We start from the raw sequence: 15452 nt of genomic DNA on the forward strand, positions 1-15452 counted from the left end.
TCATTGCAGAGACTTCGACATTTTTGAATTCGAGCGGGAGCGAGGAGCTGACGATTTCATGGGCCGAGCTCTTATTGGGCCTGACCTACTGTGTATGAACTGGTTATTAGGCTGGGTTTAAGGCCCAATTTTCAACATCTAGCCTATGGTCCTAACTCCTAGACTTCGCGCTATTGTCTTTTTTTTTTTTTTTTTTTTTTGAGGAAACGCGCTATGGTCATTGTACAGGGATTTTTACTTATCTTTACATATGGCTACAACTATTTACAAAATTGGAATCTTTTAAAATGTTGAACTTTTTTGTTCTAGTAGATTCTTATTGCAATTTATGGCATGTATTTATTTATAAAACTTAACACCAAATATAGTATTAAAATTAATAAGATAATGAGTCACTTTAAATGAAATTTGTAGACAGTGTTCGTATCAAAAAATTAATTATCAATAGTCACAATAAATCTTCGAAAACACTCTAAGATAGAAAAATCTATAAAACAAATTAGTATTCCGACGATCTTGTTAGTCTTATGCTGAATGATAAATGATAAGTAAATAGTTAGCAAGTTTTTGCATAGCAACCATGTTCGTTCAAATTGGTATTTATAACGGATGAAAAAGTAACCGTTGGAGAATGGAAGAAGTCCCCATTTGAATTATACTGTTTATTTTCCATAAAAATAGGAAACCAAGCACTTTTGGATAGATGCCCAGTTCGGTCTTGGTCTGAACTGACACCATCTTTAAATGCACTTCTTCACATGCCCTTTCTTTTTTATTAAGTTATATGACAGCGCGAAATTAAGGACAATATTTACCTTTATGTTAATCTCCTTTTAACTTAAGGCTTAGGGTTAACTCGTAATACTCAAACCAAAAGCTACATCGAAAATTTCTATTTTGTTTGTTTAGAATCCATATAAATGAATTAAATTTACTCAGCCCATCGACTTAAATTTTTAGGTTGAGTGGTGGTTTATTCATCCTTAACATCGTTTTCTAATTTTTCTCCCCAAAATTTTTTGTAAATATATATTTATTTTTCCATTTAAAATTTTTCTCTCTTTATTTTTTTTTTCCTTAGTAATTTTTATCCTTTGAGGAAAAAAAAAGAGCTTTTTTTCGATATTGTCGAATCTTAATTAATTTTCTCTTTTCTCCTGTGCTGTCTTGTCTGTGGGTTCCAAATTTCATGCACACCCACTAACTCGACCCACGCCCTCAGGCACATCAAATAACTCTTTGTACTTCCCCCACTCTTGATTTGATTTAATTTGGGCATCTTACGATCTAACAAAAAACATACATAAAAGTGATGGTCCTTGTTATATCCAACATGGATCACACAACTGAAACCAAAGAACATGGCCTTAACTTTAAGAATAAATCCCAGAAACAAGGTGGATTGAATAGTTCTTGGCAACTTTATGTTCACATAGATGGCTTACAACAACTGTAGGCTTGGAGTGGAGTTGGAGCGACCGCTTTGGAATATGAATATTGGTGCTGCTAACAAGCCTCTCGCAATTCCCATTCATTAGTCAATCTTATGGTAGTTCAATTAGTTAAGAAAATTGGAAATTTCAAATTTTCATCCCTACATATTTTTAAATTGAAAAAACAAATCTCAACTCACCTAAATTTTAATATTTTTTTCTCCTTGTGACAATCGACAACAACTAAATACAAAGAAGCCACTATCATTGTGGAATATTAATAGAAATGATATCATCCACTTGGACCACAAATACATAAAATTTATATTTCATTTTTTGAAAAAAAAAATGAAATATAAGTTTTTACCGTAAATCCACCCACTTAAATTTTTGAGTTCAATAATGATTTTAACTCTTATAATATAATTTTCACTCCGTCAATATTGATAATCACATGTGGTCTTGGGTTAATTTCCGATACCTAAGGTTGAGGAGAAAATTTAATTAAACTTACGTTAATTCATTGACCCGAGCTTTCGAAATATAATTTCAAAAGAAAAAAGTGCCTGCTATAAGTACTGTTTTTATTTCTTTAATGTATTTAATAATTACAATGTTTAATTAAGTGTTCCTTAAAAAGCGTATACAAATTAAGATATAATTTTGAAGAACTTTCGAGAGGATCAAGTTCCTCCTTCGATTGTGTCATGGGGGAACCATGGGCACTTGCAAAAACAGTCCTGAAGCCATTTAATTTATTAAAGTTCGTCACTAGAAGAATTTGAGAATATGTTCCCTAAATGAGCCATCCTTCGGAAAGAATATAACTTTTTCAAACATAGATAATAATTAAAAGAAAAAAAAAAAGTTTCACATACTATATGTTCCTATTAAGTTTCACTTAATATTTTAGTTCAACAAAGAGGTGGAGATCAACAAATGCGGTATATGGTTGCACTTCTATCACCTAACTAGTCGGGATTATGATTTTTGTAAGACTAATGATGTTAGCTTTCGACCTTTTGTTCAAAAATATATATCTTAACTAGATAAATTATGCTCAAGTTTACTTGTTTTTTCTAATTTCAATGCATGTTTCTTTATTAAAAAGAACTATATTATAATTAATACTTGTGACATTGCGTGATAAATTTACAAAAAGAAAAATCGAGTTATAATCGGTCAGTTTGGTCAGAGAAATGATTTTCGACCGACCGATTATTTTTAGTATTAAAAAAAAAAAGTTTAGTCTATTGTTGCTGCAGCAGTTTTGAACTTTTTCTTATTTACCTTTTTTTAGTTATCTTTTTTTATTTAGTTTTATATTTTAATTTATCTTTCTTCTTCCACGTACTCTCATTTTCTTTCTCTCTTCTCTCCCCTCCATTTTTAAATTTTCTTCTCTTCATCTTTCTCGTAGGTTCTGTTCTTTTCTTTTCTTTTCTTCTTCCTAGTTCCCAGCCCCACAGCCTACTCTACAGACACCCTCTTCTTCGTCTTCTCACTCCCACATTCCACCCTCATAGTTTACTTCTTCGTTTGGTATCCCATGACTCTCACCCCTTTCATTTTTTTTTTAAGTGTTGATTTTTCGACGAATCGACCGACCAAACCGATGGTCGGTCAGCCGGAGCAAAAATGGTTAAAAAAAACCATCGATTTCTAGCTTTGGAAATTGACTAGGTCAGTTTTCGACATCAAATTGATCCCGACCAACCGATGTTCACCCACACATACTAACCATCCCACAGGACATGGTAAAAAAACACAAAGCTTTTCTACTTCTTTCTCTTGGACAACACAGAACAACTAAGGGTTCAATGATCTAAAAACTAAAATCTCAAATATTCCATGTTTTCAAATATGTATTTGGTACAAAAATGAAAATTAAATTTAAATATAAAAAATAATGTGTTTTTTAAATAAAGTCGTCACCTATTATTAAATATTTAGTTTAATCTAAAATATTATTAATTAATTTATTAAGATAAATGTTATAATATTTTTTTTATAGAATTAGTATTTTGACAATATTATGTCATTTATAATATATTTATATTTTAAATATTTTAATTTTAACAAAAATGAAATCATTTTATAACGTGAAATGGTTTTCAAAGTTCTTATATTTTTAAATATAATTGTACATTTTACAAGTTTTGGATTCAAAATTTGAAAACAGTAAAAAACATACCATAGTTATTTTCAGAATTTTCTCTATTTGGATTATAGAATCCAAAAACACAGCTTTCAAAACAACCATTCCAAATAAAATCCATTTGATTTAGTGAATCAAAAAACAATAAGTATAATTTAAATTCTCTACCAAAGATGCCCTAAAAAAACTTCGCTAAGAAAAACAAATTCGTTTTTACTTTTAGTACTATTTTTTTTTTGTGAGTAGAGACAGTAGGGTGGAAAAATTGAACTCATAACATTTAGATTATAAATAGGTGACAATTATCATTGAACTAAGCTCATGTCAATTACTTTTTAACATTATTATTTTTCCAACCAAAGATAAGTTATTTTCCTCCCTCTATTTATATTTATGTTGATTTTAAAAAAAGAAAATCCGTACCAACTAAAGCATGTGGCTAGGATCCCCACACCCCTATCATTCTTCGCAAAATTTGGTATACTTACTTACCTTTTTTTCTATATATATATTTTTAATTAGTTGAGTAGGCTCGAGTTATTTTATAGCTTTCGATATTATTTGTATTTTTTAGTTCAATAATGTCAATTTTTTCCTTAGTATACATGCTTTTAACTAGTTGTTCTCTATTTAGGTTAGTTTATTTGAAAATTTAATAACAACTTAATGGATTTTTTTTCCTTTTACAAAAAATTATTATGTAACATCTTCCATAACTATTTCATTTTTAATTTTCTCTTTTTAAGAATTATGTTTGTTTGCTCATAATTTTCTTAGTATGTTTTCATTTTTCTTACCAACACATTTCAATTCTTCGCCAAATTCTAAAAACAAAAACTTTGAAAACTATTTTTTAAAAAAACTATATTTTTAACCATTATAGGTAGATCATTGGTCCAAATGGATTAGAGTTAATTAGGAGGGAATGGATTCAAATCTCATGATAGGCACCTACTTTATATGTGTTTCTCGCCATCAAATGTTGTAGGTTCTAAGTTAGTCCGAACACTCACGAATATCGAGAAAAAAATATTAAAAAGTAAAAAAAAATGTATATGTATGTGTGTATATATACATAAATAGTGTTTTACAGGCTTAATTTTAAAAAACATAAAAATAAAAATATAATGGCAAACAAGTCTTAATGATTGTATAAGGAAAAATTATGTTGGGTAAAACGAGTCTCTCTAAAGGGAGCCAACAGAAATCCTATCGAAATAAGAAAGGAAAGGTGACATTGTTAATTCTAGTTCCTACAAGTTCGTGGCAAGTAGGCATAAAATGTAATCAAACAACCAAAAATACTAACCGCAATTAAGTTCACATGGACGAATTGGAGTATAAAAATAGTTGTTCCAATACTCAAAATGGACGGTAGGAAGTGATTTGATTTGAGAAATTTGATGTATGGTGGGCCCCAATACGACTCAGAGTGTTGTAGGCCACTTGTTTTTGTTCCAAGAATCGAATCATATATATGGAATGGAACCAACCATATAGGATCATATCTTGCTCCATTAAACTAATTTTAATTTTTTATTTTTATTCTTATTTTTATCAATCTGATCTCCAGTAAAAGTATCTATATTCTATTTTACTAGGAGATCGTAAGTTCAAATCTTCCCCGATAATTTTTTTATATCTTTAAATTATTTTTACATATATGGATAATCAAAATTTAATTATGTATCAAAATTGGTAAAATTTAATTATTTTACCAATTTAAATATAACTCAATTAGTTGAGGTACATATTCTAACCTCCCTCTATTATTGAATTAAAAAAAAGATCTTTAAGAATTTAAATCATTATTATATTCAATTTGGCATGGATCCCAACTTCCACGTTGAAGAAAAAGATTTAAAATAATATTATTTTATGGTTGCATTCTTTTAAAAGCATGTTTCATGACATTTTCTGTTTATAAACCTAAGAAACTCGTTTTTAATTTTCTTTTATAGATACAAGTATTTGGTAATTATTTTTGTTTTTCATTTTTTTTATATTTTAAATTTCTTGTTTCTTGTTTATATATTTCTTCTAAATATAAATAAATATATTATTTTATTATTTTTATTTATAAAAATGCCTAATTAATATTAATTTTTTTGAGAAATTAATGAATATTAAATAACAAATATTAATTTTTCTTGGAAAAAAAAAAGAAAAAGGTGTCCAAGTCTAAGAGTGAAAAAGAGAAGGAAGAAATGAAATCTTTGTCGACCTATAAGAGCCACGTGGGAGCATGTTCTTGTCTTGCCGTCTTTGGTCTTCTCTTTCGTTCAATTATTGACTGCCACATTTTTTCCTTCTTTTTCTTTGCGAATGTTATTTACTGCCACGTGCCACGGATAATTTTTAAAATTTGTCTAAAGGAAGTGCCAAACACATATTTTATTATTTCTTTTTCCCGATAAATTACTCTTATTCCAATTCAAAGATAATAATAATAATAATAAATTGTTAAAACGATTATGCACATTTCCATTCTCATAATTTTTCTAGTGCTTAGTTTTTATTACTATGCTATGCTTTTAGGCAGGCCTCGTTACTTCCCATTTTTAAGGCACCGTAATAAACGTGCTGTAAATATAGTTTTGATTATAGAGAATACTTAAAAAGAAATATAAAATGTCAAACTTTATCTTAAAAGATGAATGTACTCAAGTTCGATTGACTTTCTAAAAATATAATTGAGTTAATCATCACATTAGTAAACTCTAAAAAATTTAGGAGGAATAAGTTCAACTACGATGATCGCATTCCTAAAATTTAATATCTTATGAATTTTTTTAACAATTAAATATTGTATAATTAGATGATTGTTTTATGAGATTATTGGAGAGGCACGATTTTAGAGACAAATTATTACAAATTTAGGAGTACACCGACTCAACCAAAAATATTTCTTTAACCAACATTGAAAAATTGGATCATAAAAATAATTTGAAATTTTAGACAACAAAATATATGAAGCATAAAAGTTTCTCAATTAAATCATTAGTTTCCAAATATTTTAAGTAATTCTCAATCTGATCATTAATTTTTTATTAAAAATTATAAATTAAATAATTTATATAAAAATATTTGTTCGACTTTTATTAATAAAAAACTAATTTATCATTAAATTATCATTTTATTAATACATTGAGATATACAGATAGGTCATTTGAACAAGTTGTTAGATGGAGTTTCATACGTCAAACAACATTCAAGTGGCTTATCTCTTCATCTAAACATTTCTTAATAGAGTAATAATTTAATTAGTACATCTAAGTTTTTGTTAAAAAAATAATAACAATTTTTAACGATCTTTTTTCAAAATAACATATTCAGAAATTTGTAATACACGAACGATGCTATTGAATGTTCTAGAGGATTAAGAATGAAACTAAAAACTATCTATTACATTTAATTTTTTTTAAGTACAACATATGTCAGTGTGGATTCGAACTCACAAGTTTTTTTTATTATAAATGTATGACTTAACCCGTCAAATTGTGCTCTGTTGCTACTCTATTCAGCCGAAATTTTCAACACTACAAAGCAATTTCCAAACCTTACAATTTAGAAAATTGCTATTGCAATCAATGAACAGTTTACAGATATCACCCCTGCAATTAGCAGTTAAATCTAGTATTTAACTAAATTCTTCCACCCCTATCAGTCTATCACTTTGCCAAACAAACAAACAAAAGAAGAGTACAGATCACAAATCAACACAAAGGAATAATATCCGATTCTCAACACGGATTTCCCTTTTCAGAAGTCACCGCCCTTTTTCTTTTCTTTCTTAAATCACAGCCGAAATTAACAAATAAAATAAACACAATTTCAACAATCGAATTGACCGAGACACAATCGAGAAAGAAAAAGAAAAAAAAAAGAATTTCTTGGGTTGTTCGCGGCTATAAAAAGCCTACCCCGACCACAGCTCTGTTCATCTCTGTGAGTTTCGTTGAAGCCCAAATTCCTATTTTCAGACCAGAAAAGAAATCAGAAATGTCTTCCCTCTCCGATCTTATCAACCTCAATATCTCCGAATTCACCGACAAGGTCATTGCCGAGTACATATGGTCAGCCCCGGCCCCTCTTTAAAACCTCCATCATCTTCAATTTTCTTTCTTTTCCGATTCCCATTTTTTGTTTCTGCTTTATTTCAACAGGATCGGTGGATCTGGTACCGACGTCAGAAGCAAAGCAAGGGTATACAAAAACAAAACTTTTTTTGTTTGAATTGAGACAAAGTTTTGTTGTTTTTCTCTGTTCTGTTCTGTTTTTTCCTTTGTTAATTTTAACTTTAAATTTTGGGGAAGTGAAGACTGTTGCAGGGCCTGTTAGCGATCCCTCGAAGCTGCCCAAGTGGAACTATGACGGTTCCAGCACCGGCCAAGCCCCTGGAGAGGACAGTGAAGTTATCTTATAGTAAGTTTTTTAAACTCCTTAAAAAAAATCATTTTATCTGTATATTACGGTGAATAAGTTCAATTTAATTTCCTTGTTTTTTGTGTAATGAAAACAGCCCACAAGCAATTTTCAGGGATCCCTTCAGACGAGGAAACAACATTCTTGTAAGTTTTAATTTTTCATCATTTTTCTTGCGTGGGATATCATATATGCTATTAAGATGAATAAATTACTGCTTAATCGGATAAATTTAATTCATATATTAAATATTTAAACACGGTTTGTTAGGTGATGTGTGATACCTACACTCCGGGCGGAGAGCCGATTCCGACAAACAAGAGGCACGCGGCGACGAAGATCTTCAGCCATCCAGATGTAGTAGCCGAGGAGCCATGGTATTTTGGTTTGGTTTTGAATCGATTAAGAAAGAAAAATTGGTGGTGGGTTGAGGATTTAATTTTGTGACATGGTTAAAAATTTGGAGAGAGAACAGGTATGGAATTGAGCAGGAGTATACGCTGTTGCAGAGGGATGTAAAATGGCCTATTGGATGGCCGATTGGCGGGTTTCCTGGGCCTCAGGTGACCCATAATAATTTTGCCTTCACTTTGGATTTATTTATTTATTTTTCTTGTGTGTGAAGAAAGTTTATGAAATTGATTTTTGATTTGGGATTTTAATTGGGTGACAGGGGCCATATTACTGCAGTGCGGGCGCTGACAAAACATTCGGGCGCGACATCGTTGATGCGCATTACAAGGCGTGTCTATACGCCGGCGTCAACATCAGCGGCATCAACGGCGAAGTCATGCCCGGTCAGGTTCGCCTTCCTTGCCTCCTTTAAACTTCCTTCATTTTACAATTATTAACTTTTAGCTCAAAATATTATTTCCTACCTTTGATTATTTATTTATTTTGACTTTTATACTTCTAAAATGTTTACTTTAGTATCTGTATTTTCAATTTTGATTCATTTTAGTTTTTATAAATTTAAACGACTTATTTTAATCCCTATATTTATAAGGAAGAACCATTTTAGTTTTTTTTTTCTATTTCTATCTTGTTTCTCTTTTAGTATTATACTTCACTCACACAATTTATGAAAATATAGCCATAAATTTATATAAAATGGTTTTCATTGTGTATAAGAGAGGCTAATGTAAACATTATGAAATTATAGAAACTAAAATGAAAAAAAGTTGGAATTGTAGTGACAATTCTGAAATTATAGAAATTAAAATGAAAAAAAGTTGGAAGTACAGTGACAACTAAAAATGTTTTGTAAATTAACTTTTTGAGTAACAAATTTGCAAACCCAGTGTCAACTATTATAATTTTCTCAATTATAAATTTAATTTTTAAATTTTAATATTCTTTAAAATGTTGGTAGGATCTACCAACGAAGTTATTAGAATTAAAAATTTCTAAACTTCAAAAATTTGTAATCCAAATTCGTGGTGCTGGCTATGCAGTGGGAATTTCAAGTTGGTCCTTCGGTGGGCATATCGGCGGCGGATGAGCTGTGGATCGCTCGGTACATTTTGGAGGTAACTTCAAAAAAATTCCAACCAACAAAATGTTTTTTTTTTTTTAATTTACAAAATAATAATCTATATTTGGTCTCTAATTAACAGAGGATTACGGAAATTGCGGGTGTGGTTCTTTCTCTTGACCCCAAACCAATTCAGGTTCAAGACTTCAAATTACAATTTCCATTCTTCATTTTCCTTTTTCTTTTTTCTTTTTTTTTTTCCCGATGTCAACTGAATTTTGTCTCTTCATTCAAATATCAGGGTGATTGGAATGGAGCTGGTGCCCATACAAACTACAGGTAATAAATTAAATACATTTTTTTTATAATTATATTTTAGTCCGTGAACTTATGGATGACATTTGTGTAAAATATTTTCAGTACCAAGTCCATGAGAAAGGAAGGAGGCTACGAGGTGATCAAGAAAGCCATAGAAAAATTGGGGCTGCGGCACAAAGAACACATTGCCGCATATGGAGAAGGCAACGAGCGTCGTCTCACCGGTCGACACGAAACAGCCGATATCAACTCCTTCTTATGGGTAAACAAACAACCATAAATAACATCCTTGACTCGACTCGAGTACTATTATGATATACATACTCCTTTCGACTAAAATAAATAGTTCTGATTTGGTTTGTGGCATGTAGGGTGTTGCAAACCGAGGAGCTTCGATTCGAGTAGGGCGAGACACGGAGAAATCGGGCAAAGGATACTTTGAGGACAGAAGGCCAGCTTCTAACATGGATCCATACACAGTCACTTCCATGATTGCAGAAACTACCATCCTTTGGAAGCCATAAATGCTGAAGCAGAACTCCCCAAATCTTTAGGATATATATTTGCCCAATATCTTCAATTCCCATTGGGTTTCCATAATTTCCAGTTTTTTACTCGCAAGAAATTGCTTTTTCTTCTTATTCAGTTGCAAAGGGGGAACTTTGACTTGGTTAAGAGGTGTTCGGAATTAATAATAAAGTTGGAACAGGATGGGATATTTGTCTCTTTTCTCTCTGTTTCATTCTGTTTTCTAATTTTATATTAATTACTCCATTATATGATTGTTTTTCCATTTTTGTGTCCAAATACCAGAATGAATGCTACTAAATTTGATTTAACACATAAAACTTGAATATCAGATATGGAAGTAATGACTTTTCAAAACCAAAATAAAATTTTGCTTATGAACTAACCTAACAATAAAAATAGTACAAACTCAACACCTAAGTATGCTGGAGAAGAAATACAAACCTAGCAAGTATTGAATCATATCTACAAAAGTAGTCACGGGTACATATCTTTATGAAAAGTTGATTAATTATAGTATAAATACTAATTTTACCACTCATTTAAATTTATTGGTCGATATGATGAAATAAAAAAATTAAAAATAAATTTAACTTATGCTCAACTAAGTACATGGGCCAATTATAAACTCAAACTTAAGTATATGGTGAATTAGTACCTATTAATTAAATTTTTATTTTTATTTTAAAAAGATTTTTTTCCATTGAGTAGGCATTAGGCCCAAGCACCCTAAGATGCTATGAAGAGGCATCCAAGGAGATTTTCATGGTGTGAGGATATATTCTCAAGACGATTTTGCCATTTTTTTTTAATATTTTCTTACATAAATTATTTTTATTTCTGATTTAAATTTTAAAATATTTAACAATAAAGAAATGCATCAGTTCACTAATGAATGACTATATGTGCTATGTCTCCATATATTTTCTTTTGAAACAGAACTTGTATCCATATTTGACATTTTTCTATTAAAAAATTCAATTGTGAGTTGTAAAATATCCTAACTTTTATTAATTAACTTCTTATTATACAGATGGTCTTTCTGTCAATAATTTTTCTCTTTTACATACTTTTTTTTCACTACTTCTCTTTACATATATTATTTTTCTCTCTAATCTCTCTCTACACTACTTTCTCTCACTAATTTATTTTTGTAATTTTGATTGCTTATATTTTATTAAGTATTTTCTTATAACTTTAATTATTTGCACTTTAGTAACTTGTCTATTTTATAAACATTTATTCGGTAAATATCAATCAAAAGCACTTTTAAAATGTTAAAACCAAACAAAAAGTATTCTATTAATAAACATTTTTTCGTTAGAATAATAATTTTGATAAAAGTAAATTTGTTACGGCACTTTTCAACCAAGTGAGACAAAAAAAAAAAAAAAAGTTCGAACTCAATTATCAAGAGAGAAATTTTGTCCTCCTAAAGATTTTGAACATGTGACCGTCTTCAATGGTATGGAACTTTGTTTGGTAAATGTCAATTTTTTAACTTAATTTTTTTTTATATATAGGCTATTTATTTCGCAATAAAATCCCAACTGATTTGATATTTTTGGAGTCATGGATATTCCTTCCCTCGTTGATTTTGTTGAAGTGCAGTGTTATCTTTTAACATAAATTATACGAAAACTCTTTAATATAAAATAATAATTACATTTCAAGAAATATATTGTATATAGTGTTGTGTTGAAATTGTGATAGAAAAATGATATTAAAAATAAAATTAAGGAACCAAAATAATCCCTCTTTAAAAATACAAGGACTAAAATGAATATAATGAAAGTATATGGACTAAAATGAATTAAAGTTAAAAGTAAAATAACCAAAATGGATAAAAGCTAAAAATACAAATAGAAATTAATGACAAAATTGAAAGTTTATGAACTCATCAAATACAGTATTAAAAGGTCAAGAACACTTTAGAGATCTATTAAACATGATATCGAAAGTTTAAGAACCTATAAGTTGTCGTGTGGTAAGTGGTAACTAAGAAAGGAGAAAAAAAAAAACAAAGAAAAGTCCCTACAAGAATGTAACGTGAGTGAACATAAAAAACTTTGTAAATACAATAACGTGGAGCTTTACATTTCCATATATTCCACTTTCTCCTAAAATCAGACCATTTCTTCCCTCTTCCCATGCCATTGCCATCCGTCTCCCTCAACCCTTTCCCCGACCGCAAGAAGCCCGCCCCCACCGACGGCGACGACTTAGCGGCGGTGAAGGCGGCGGCGTGGGCTTGGTTCCACCATGGATCAGGCTCCGAAGCCAAGCCCATGCGCGAATTCGGCCTCACCAGGACCACCATTCTCCCCAAGCCCTCCCGCTACAGGCTCCACGCAATCACGACTCTCATTCAGGACAATTCACAAACACCTAATCCGCACAACTCCCTCCTCGACGCCTACGAGATCCAGAGCATTTCTCGCCGCTTATCTGACCTTCTAGACCCTGCTGATCGCAATAATTTCAGCCTCAGGAGCTTCGATTCGGAAATATTGGACCCAGAACCACAAGTTGAGAGCAAGAAGAAGACGAAGCATAAGAAATTGAGAGGTTTCTGGCGGAGGCCCTCGGTGATGTGCGGCAAAACAGAGGATGTGGATGTTGGCAGTTCCGTCCGGCGGCCGACGCGACGCCGCAGCCCAGCCCATGACTGATGAGCTGCAAGGTTAGTTCTTGATTGATTGGTTACTTTCTTGGGTCTGCACTAAAATTTGCTTAGTTTGAAGGATTCTTAACATTTTTTTTTTCCTTCTTTTGGGAATTGGTTTTCTTTTTGTGACGGAAGTTTTGGTGTTTTTTGATGGCTGAAACTGAAAGAGGCTCTAGTTTGGAATCGCAAAGTAGTGGAAACAAAATCTCACGATAGTTAAAGGAAGGGATTATTTCATAATATATAAACGAGGAGATAAATTATCAAGTCTTTTGAGTGAAATTATTAATGAAGTCGTGAGAGTTATCATATCATTATGGAGCCGTTCGTTCGTCACAGTCACACCACTAGGAGAATTAATGATCACAAGGAGAAGTTGGTATAGTCATTCAATTGTGTATTTACTCCATTACACGCCCCGAGACATATCACATTCTCATGTAGTAATTGTTCGTATTATTCCTTTAGTTTTCGTAGGCCTATGAGAAGCAAATTTTACCTTACCAAAATGTCATTTCAAATTTATTAGTGGGTCCAGTGCTCAAGATCATAACAAAAAATAAAAAAATAAAAAAATAATAATAAATAAAGAATTAGCCAAAATTGGGTGAAAACAGAGAAATTTAGGAGGCATTGTTTAATTTCTAAATTTAAAGAAGTCCCCCATTATTTTTCTCTACTTTTTGAAATTTAAGGAATCCAAGGAAAAGAAAGGCACATAGGTCCCATAGAATGATTACGAAGGAATGCACTTGCTGATTTTATATGTGCCAAGCATTTTCCTTTGTCGTTTGTTTCAAGTTCCTATGTTTTATTATTATTATTATTATTATTATTTCTTGTCTCATATATATGAACTTAATTTCCTAATATTTTATTTGTTCTCACCTCGAAGGTAAAGAACAAATTATAGTAAAAGACAATAGATTCCAGATCTCATATCAATGAAAATGTCAGCTTCATATATTATAAATCTACTTCTTTCTTAGTCAATGTTAGACCTGATCACTGATTGGTCGGCGTTGGTTTGACACTGAAACTAATACCGATATGATGATTTCCAAGATCCGATAGGGAAATGGACCAAAAAGATACAACATATCTAAAATGTCGAAGAAGAAAGCGTTAGTCAAGTGAGAGATCTCATATAAGGGAGAAGAACATTGAACATGCATGAAGGGGAGGGTAGGAGAGGAACTGAGTTGGATGAAAATCGACAATCAATTGGTTTAGCTTCAGAACTGAGTTTTTTTTACTATACATGAAGACCTTTAGTTAATGTGGAACTTTGATGATAAATTAACTAAATGGCTTATACATGGTAACATAATTGAGATAACAGTCCTATGTTGGATACAAATTTACGTGGATGACTCGTAAAAAATGGCTCTAACTAGCATGCTGAATTAAGAGATTAACACATTAGTAACTTTTTTAAGTTCGAAATTCCTACACCATGATTTAGAATTAATATTATATATAAAATACTAGAAAGCCCTCAAAAATTAAAAATAAAAATAAAGTAAAAACCTCAGATGAGAATCAAAAGATAAGGTTAAATTCATGGGAGCATTGTGAGCTCTTCCGCATTGAAGGCCACCTGGACAATATCTCATTCACAGTCATCACCGCTTCACTTATTCTTTTTCCCAACTATATATACTCTTCCGATCTTCACCTCCAGGAAATAAAAACCATACAAATTGATTCTAAATTGCTGGTAAGTTTTCCTGTCTTGCTTGTTTTTCTGCCACCCTTTTCATCTCCCTCAGGTAGACATGTAAATTTGGTATATGTTATTGCATGGACTAATTAATGGAGGGGATTTCTTTTTTTTTTTTGGTATGATGATGATGATGTTCCAGCAAGGGCCTTGAAGGGATATGGGTTCTTCAGATGATGAGATAATGGTGGTGCACAGTGGTGGGTGCCACTGCAAGAGAATAAGATGGAAAATGGAAGCACCGGCGAGCGTCACAGCCTGGGAATGCAACTGTTCAGACTGCTCCATGAGGGGCAATACACATTTCAGCGTGGCTTGCGACAAATTCCAGCTCTTGGGAGAGTCTGAGAAGTATGTTTCGAGCTACAGCTTTGGGACTCACACTGCCAAACACACCTTCTGCAGAATGTGTGGGATCACCTCGTTTTACCATTCACGGTCAACCCCAGATGGGGTTTCGGTCACTTTCCGATGCGTTGATCCTGGAACTCTGGCCCATGTGAAGATTCTCAAGTTTGATGGCACAAATTGGGAGGCAGCTGCAGCTGCAACTCAGCACAGTAGCTAGTACTCCCAACAATCTTGCTTAAGCCTTCAGAAACCTACTATTTAAGCTGTGTATAATATGAATGCTATTACTTGTATGTGCATCATCTTTAGCTTAAATTTTAAATTTTAGCGATGGGTCCTTGTTTTTCAGATCGACAATGTTTGATTTGTATGTT

The 15452-nt window shown here is 31.6% G+C and overlaps 3 protein-coding genes across 3 annotated transcripts; all 3 read left to right on the plus strand.

The window, feature by feature from the left end:
* The first annotated feature begins 7462 nt into the window (after nt 1–7462).
* On the plus strand, nt 7463–10535 carry LOC111011998 (glutamine synthetase nodule isozyme). The gene is made up of 12 exons (XM_022286008.2): nt 7463–7667; nt 7758–7797; nt 7913–8016; nt 8114–8162; nt 8287–8393; nt 8492–8579; nt 8690–8818; nt 9471–9545; nt 9633–9686; nt 9792–9829; nt 9911–10070; nt 10180–10535. The coding sequence occupies exons 1-12, from the start codon at nt 7594–7596 to the stop codon at nt 10330–10332; spliced, it is 1071 nt and encodes a 356-aa protein (XP_022141700.2). The 5' UTR covers nt 7463–7593; the 3' UTR covers nt 10333–10535.
* A 1756-nt stretch (nt 10536–12291) lies between these two features.
* Nucleotides 12292–13008, plus strand: LOC111012017 (uncharacterized). The gene has a single exon (XM_088123470.1). It carries the CDS (start codon nt 12487–12489, stop codon nt 13006–13008), a length of 522 nt encoding a protein of 173 aa, XP_087979596.1. The 5' UTR covers nt 12292–12486.
* A 1879-nt stretch (nt 13009–14887) lies between these two features.
* On the plus strand, nt 14888–15426 carry LOC148212035 (uncharacterized). The gene has a single exon (XM_088123471.1). It carries the CDS (start codon nt 14888–14890, stop codon nt 15293–15295), a length of 408 nt encoding a protein of 135 aa, XP_087979597.1. The 3' UTR covers nt 15296–15426.
* The last annotated feature ends 26 nt before the right edge of the window (nt 15427–15452 follow it).

This window comes from Momordica charantia (assembly GCF_013281855.1).
Source record: "Momordica charantia cultivar OHB3-1 chromosome 4 unlocalized genomic scaffold, Mcharantia_2.0 BLBB01000004.1, whole genome shotgun sequence".
Lineage (NCBI taxonomy): Eukaryota > Viridiplantae > Streptophyta > Magnoliopsida > Cucurbitales > Cucurbitaceae > Momordica > Momordica charantia.

Bases quoted from the DNA above. Each gene is read 5' to 3' on its own strand.
- LOC111011998 (XM_022286008.2), top strand. From the start codon at position 7,594: ATGTCTTCCCTCTCCGATCTTATCAACCTCAATATCTCCGAATTCACC. The intron at 8,017-8,113 runs GTAAGTTTTTTA...TAATGAAAACAG, and splicing joins GACAGTGAAGTTATCTTATA to CCCACAAGCAATTTTCAGGG. The intron at 9,546-9,632 runs GTAACTTCAAAA...TCTAATTAACAG, and splicing joins TCGCTCGGTACATTTTGGAG to AGGATTACGGAAATTGCGGG.
- LOC111012017 (XM_088123470.1), top strand. From the start codon at position 12,487: ATGCCATTGCCATCCGTCTCCCTCAACCCTTTCCCCGACCGCAAGAAG.
- LOC148212035 (XM_088123471.1), top strand. From the start codon at position 14,888: ATGGGTTCTTCAGATGATGAGATAATGGTGGTGCACAGTGGTGGGTGC.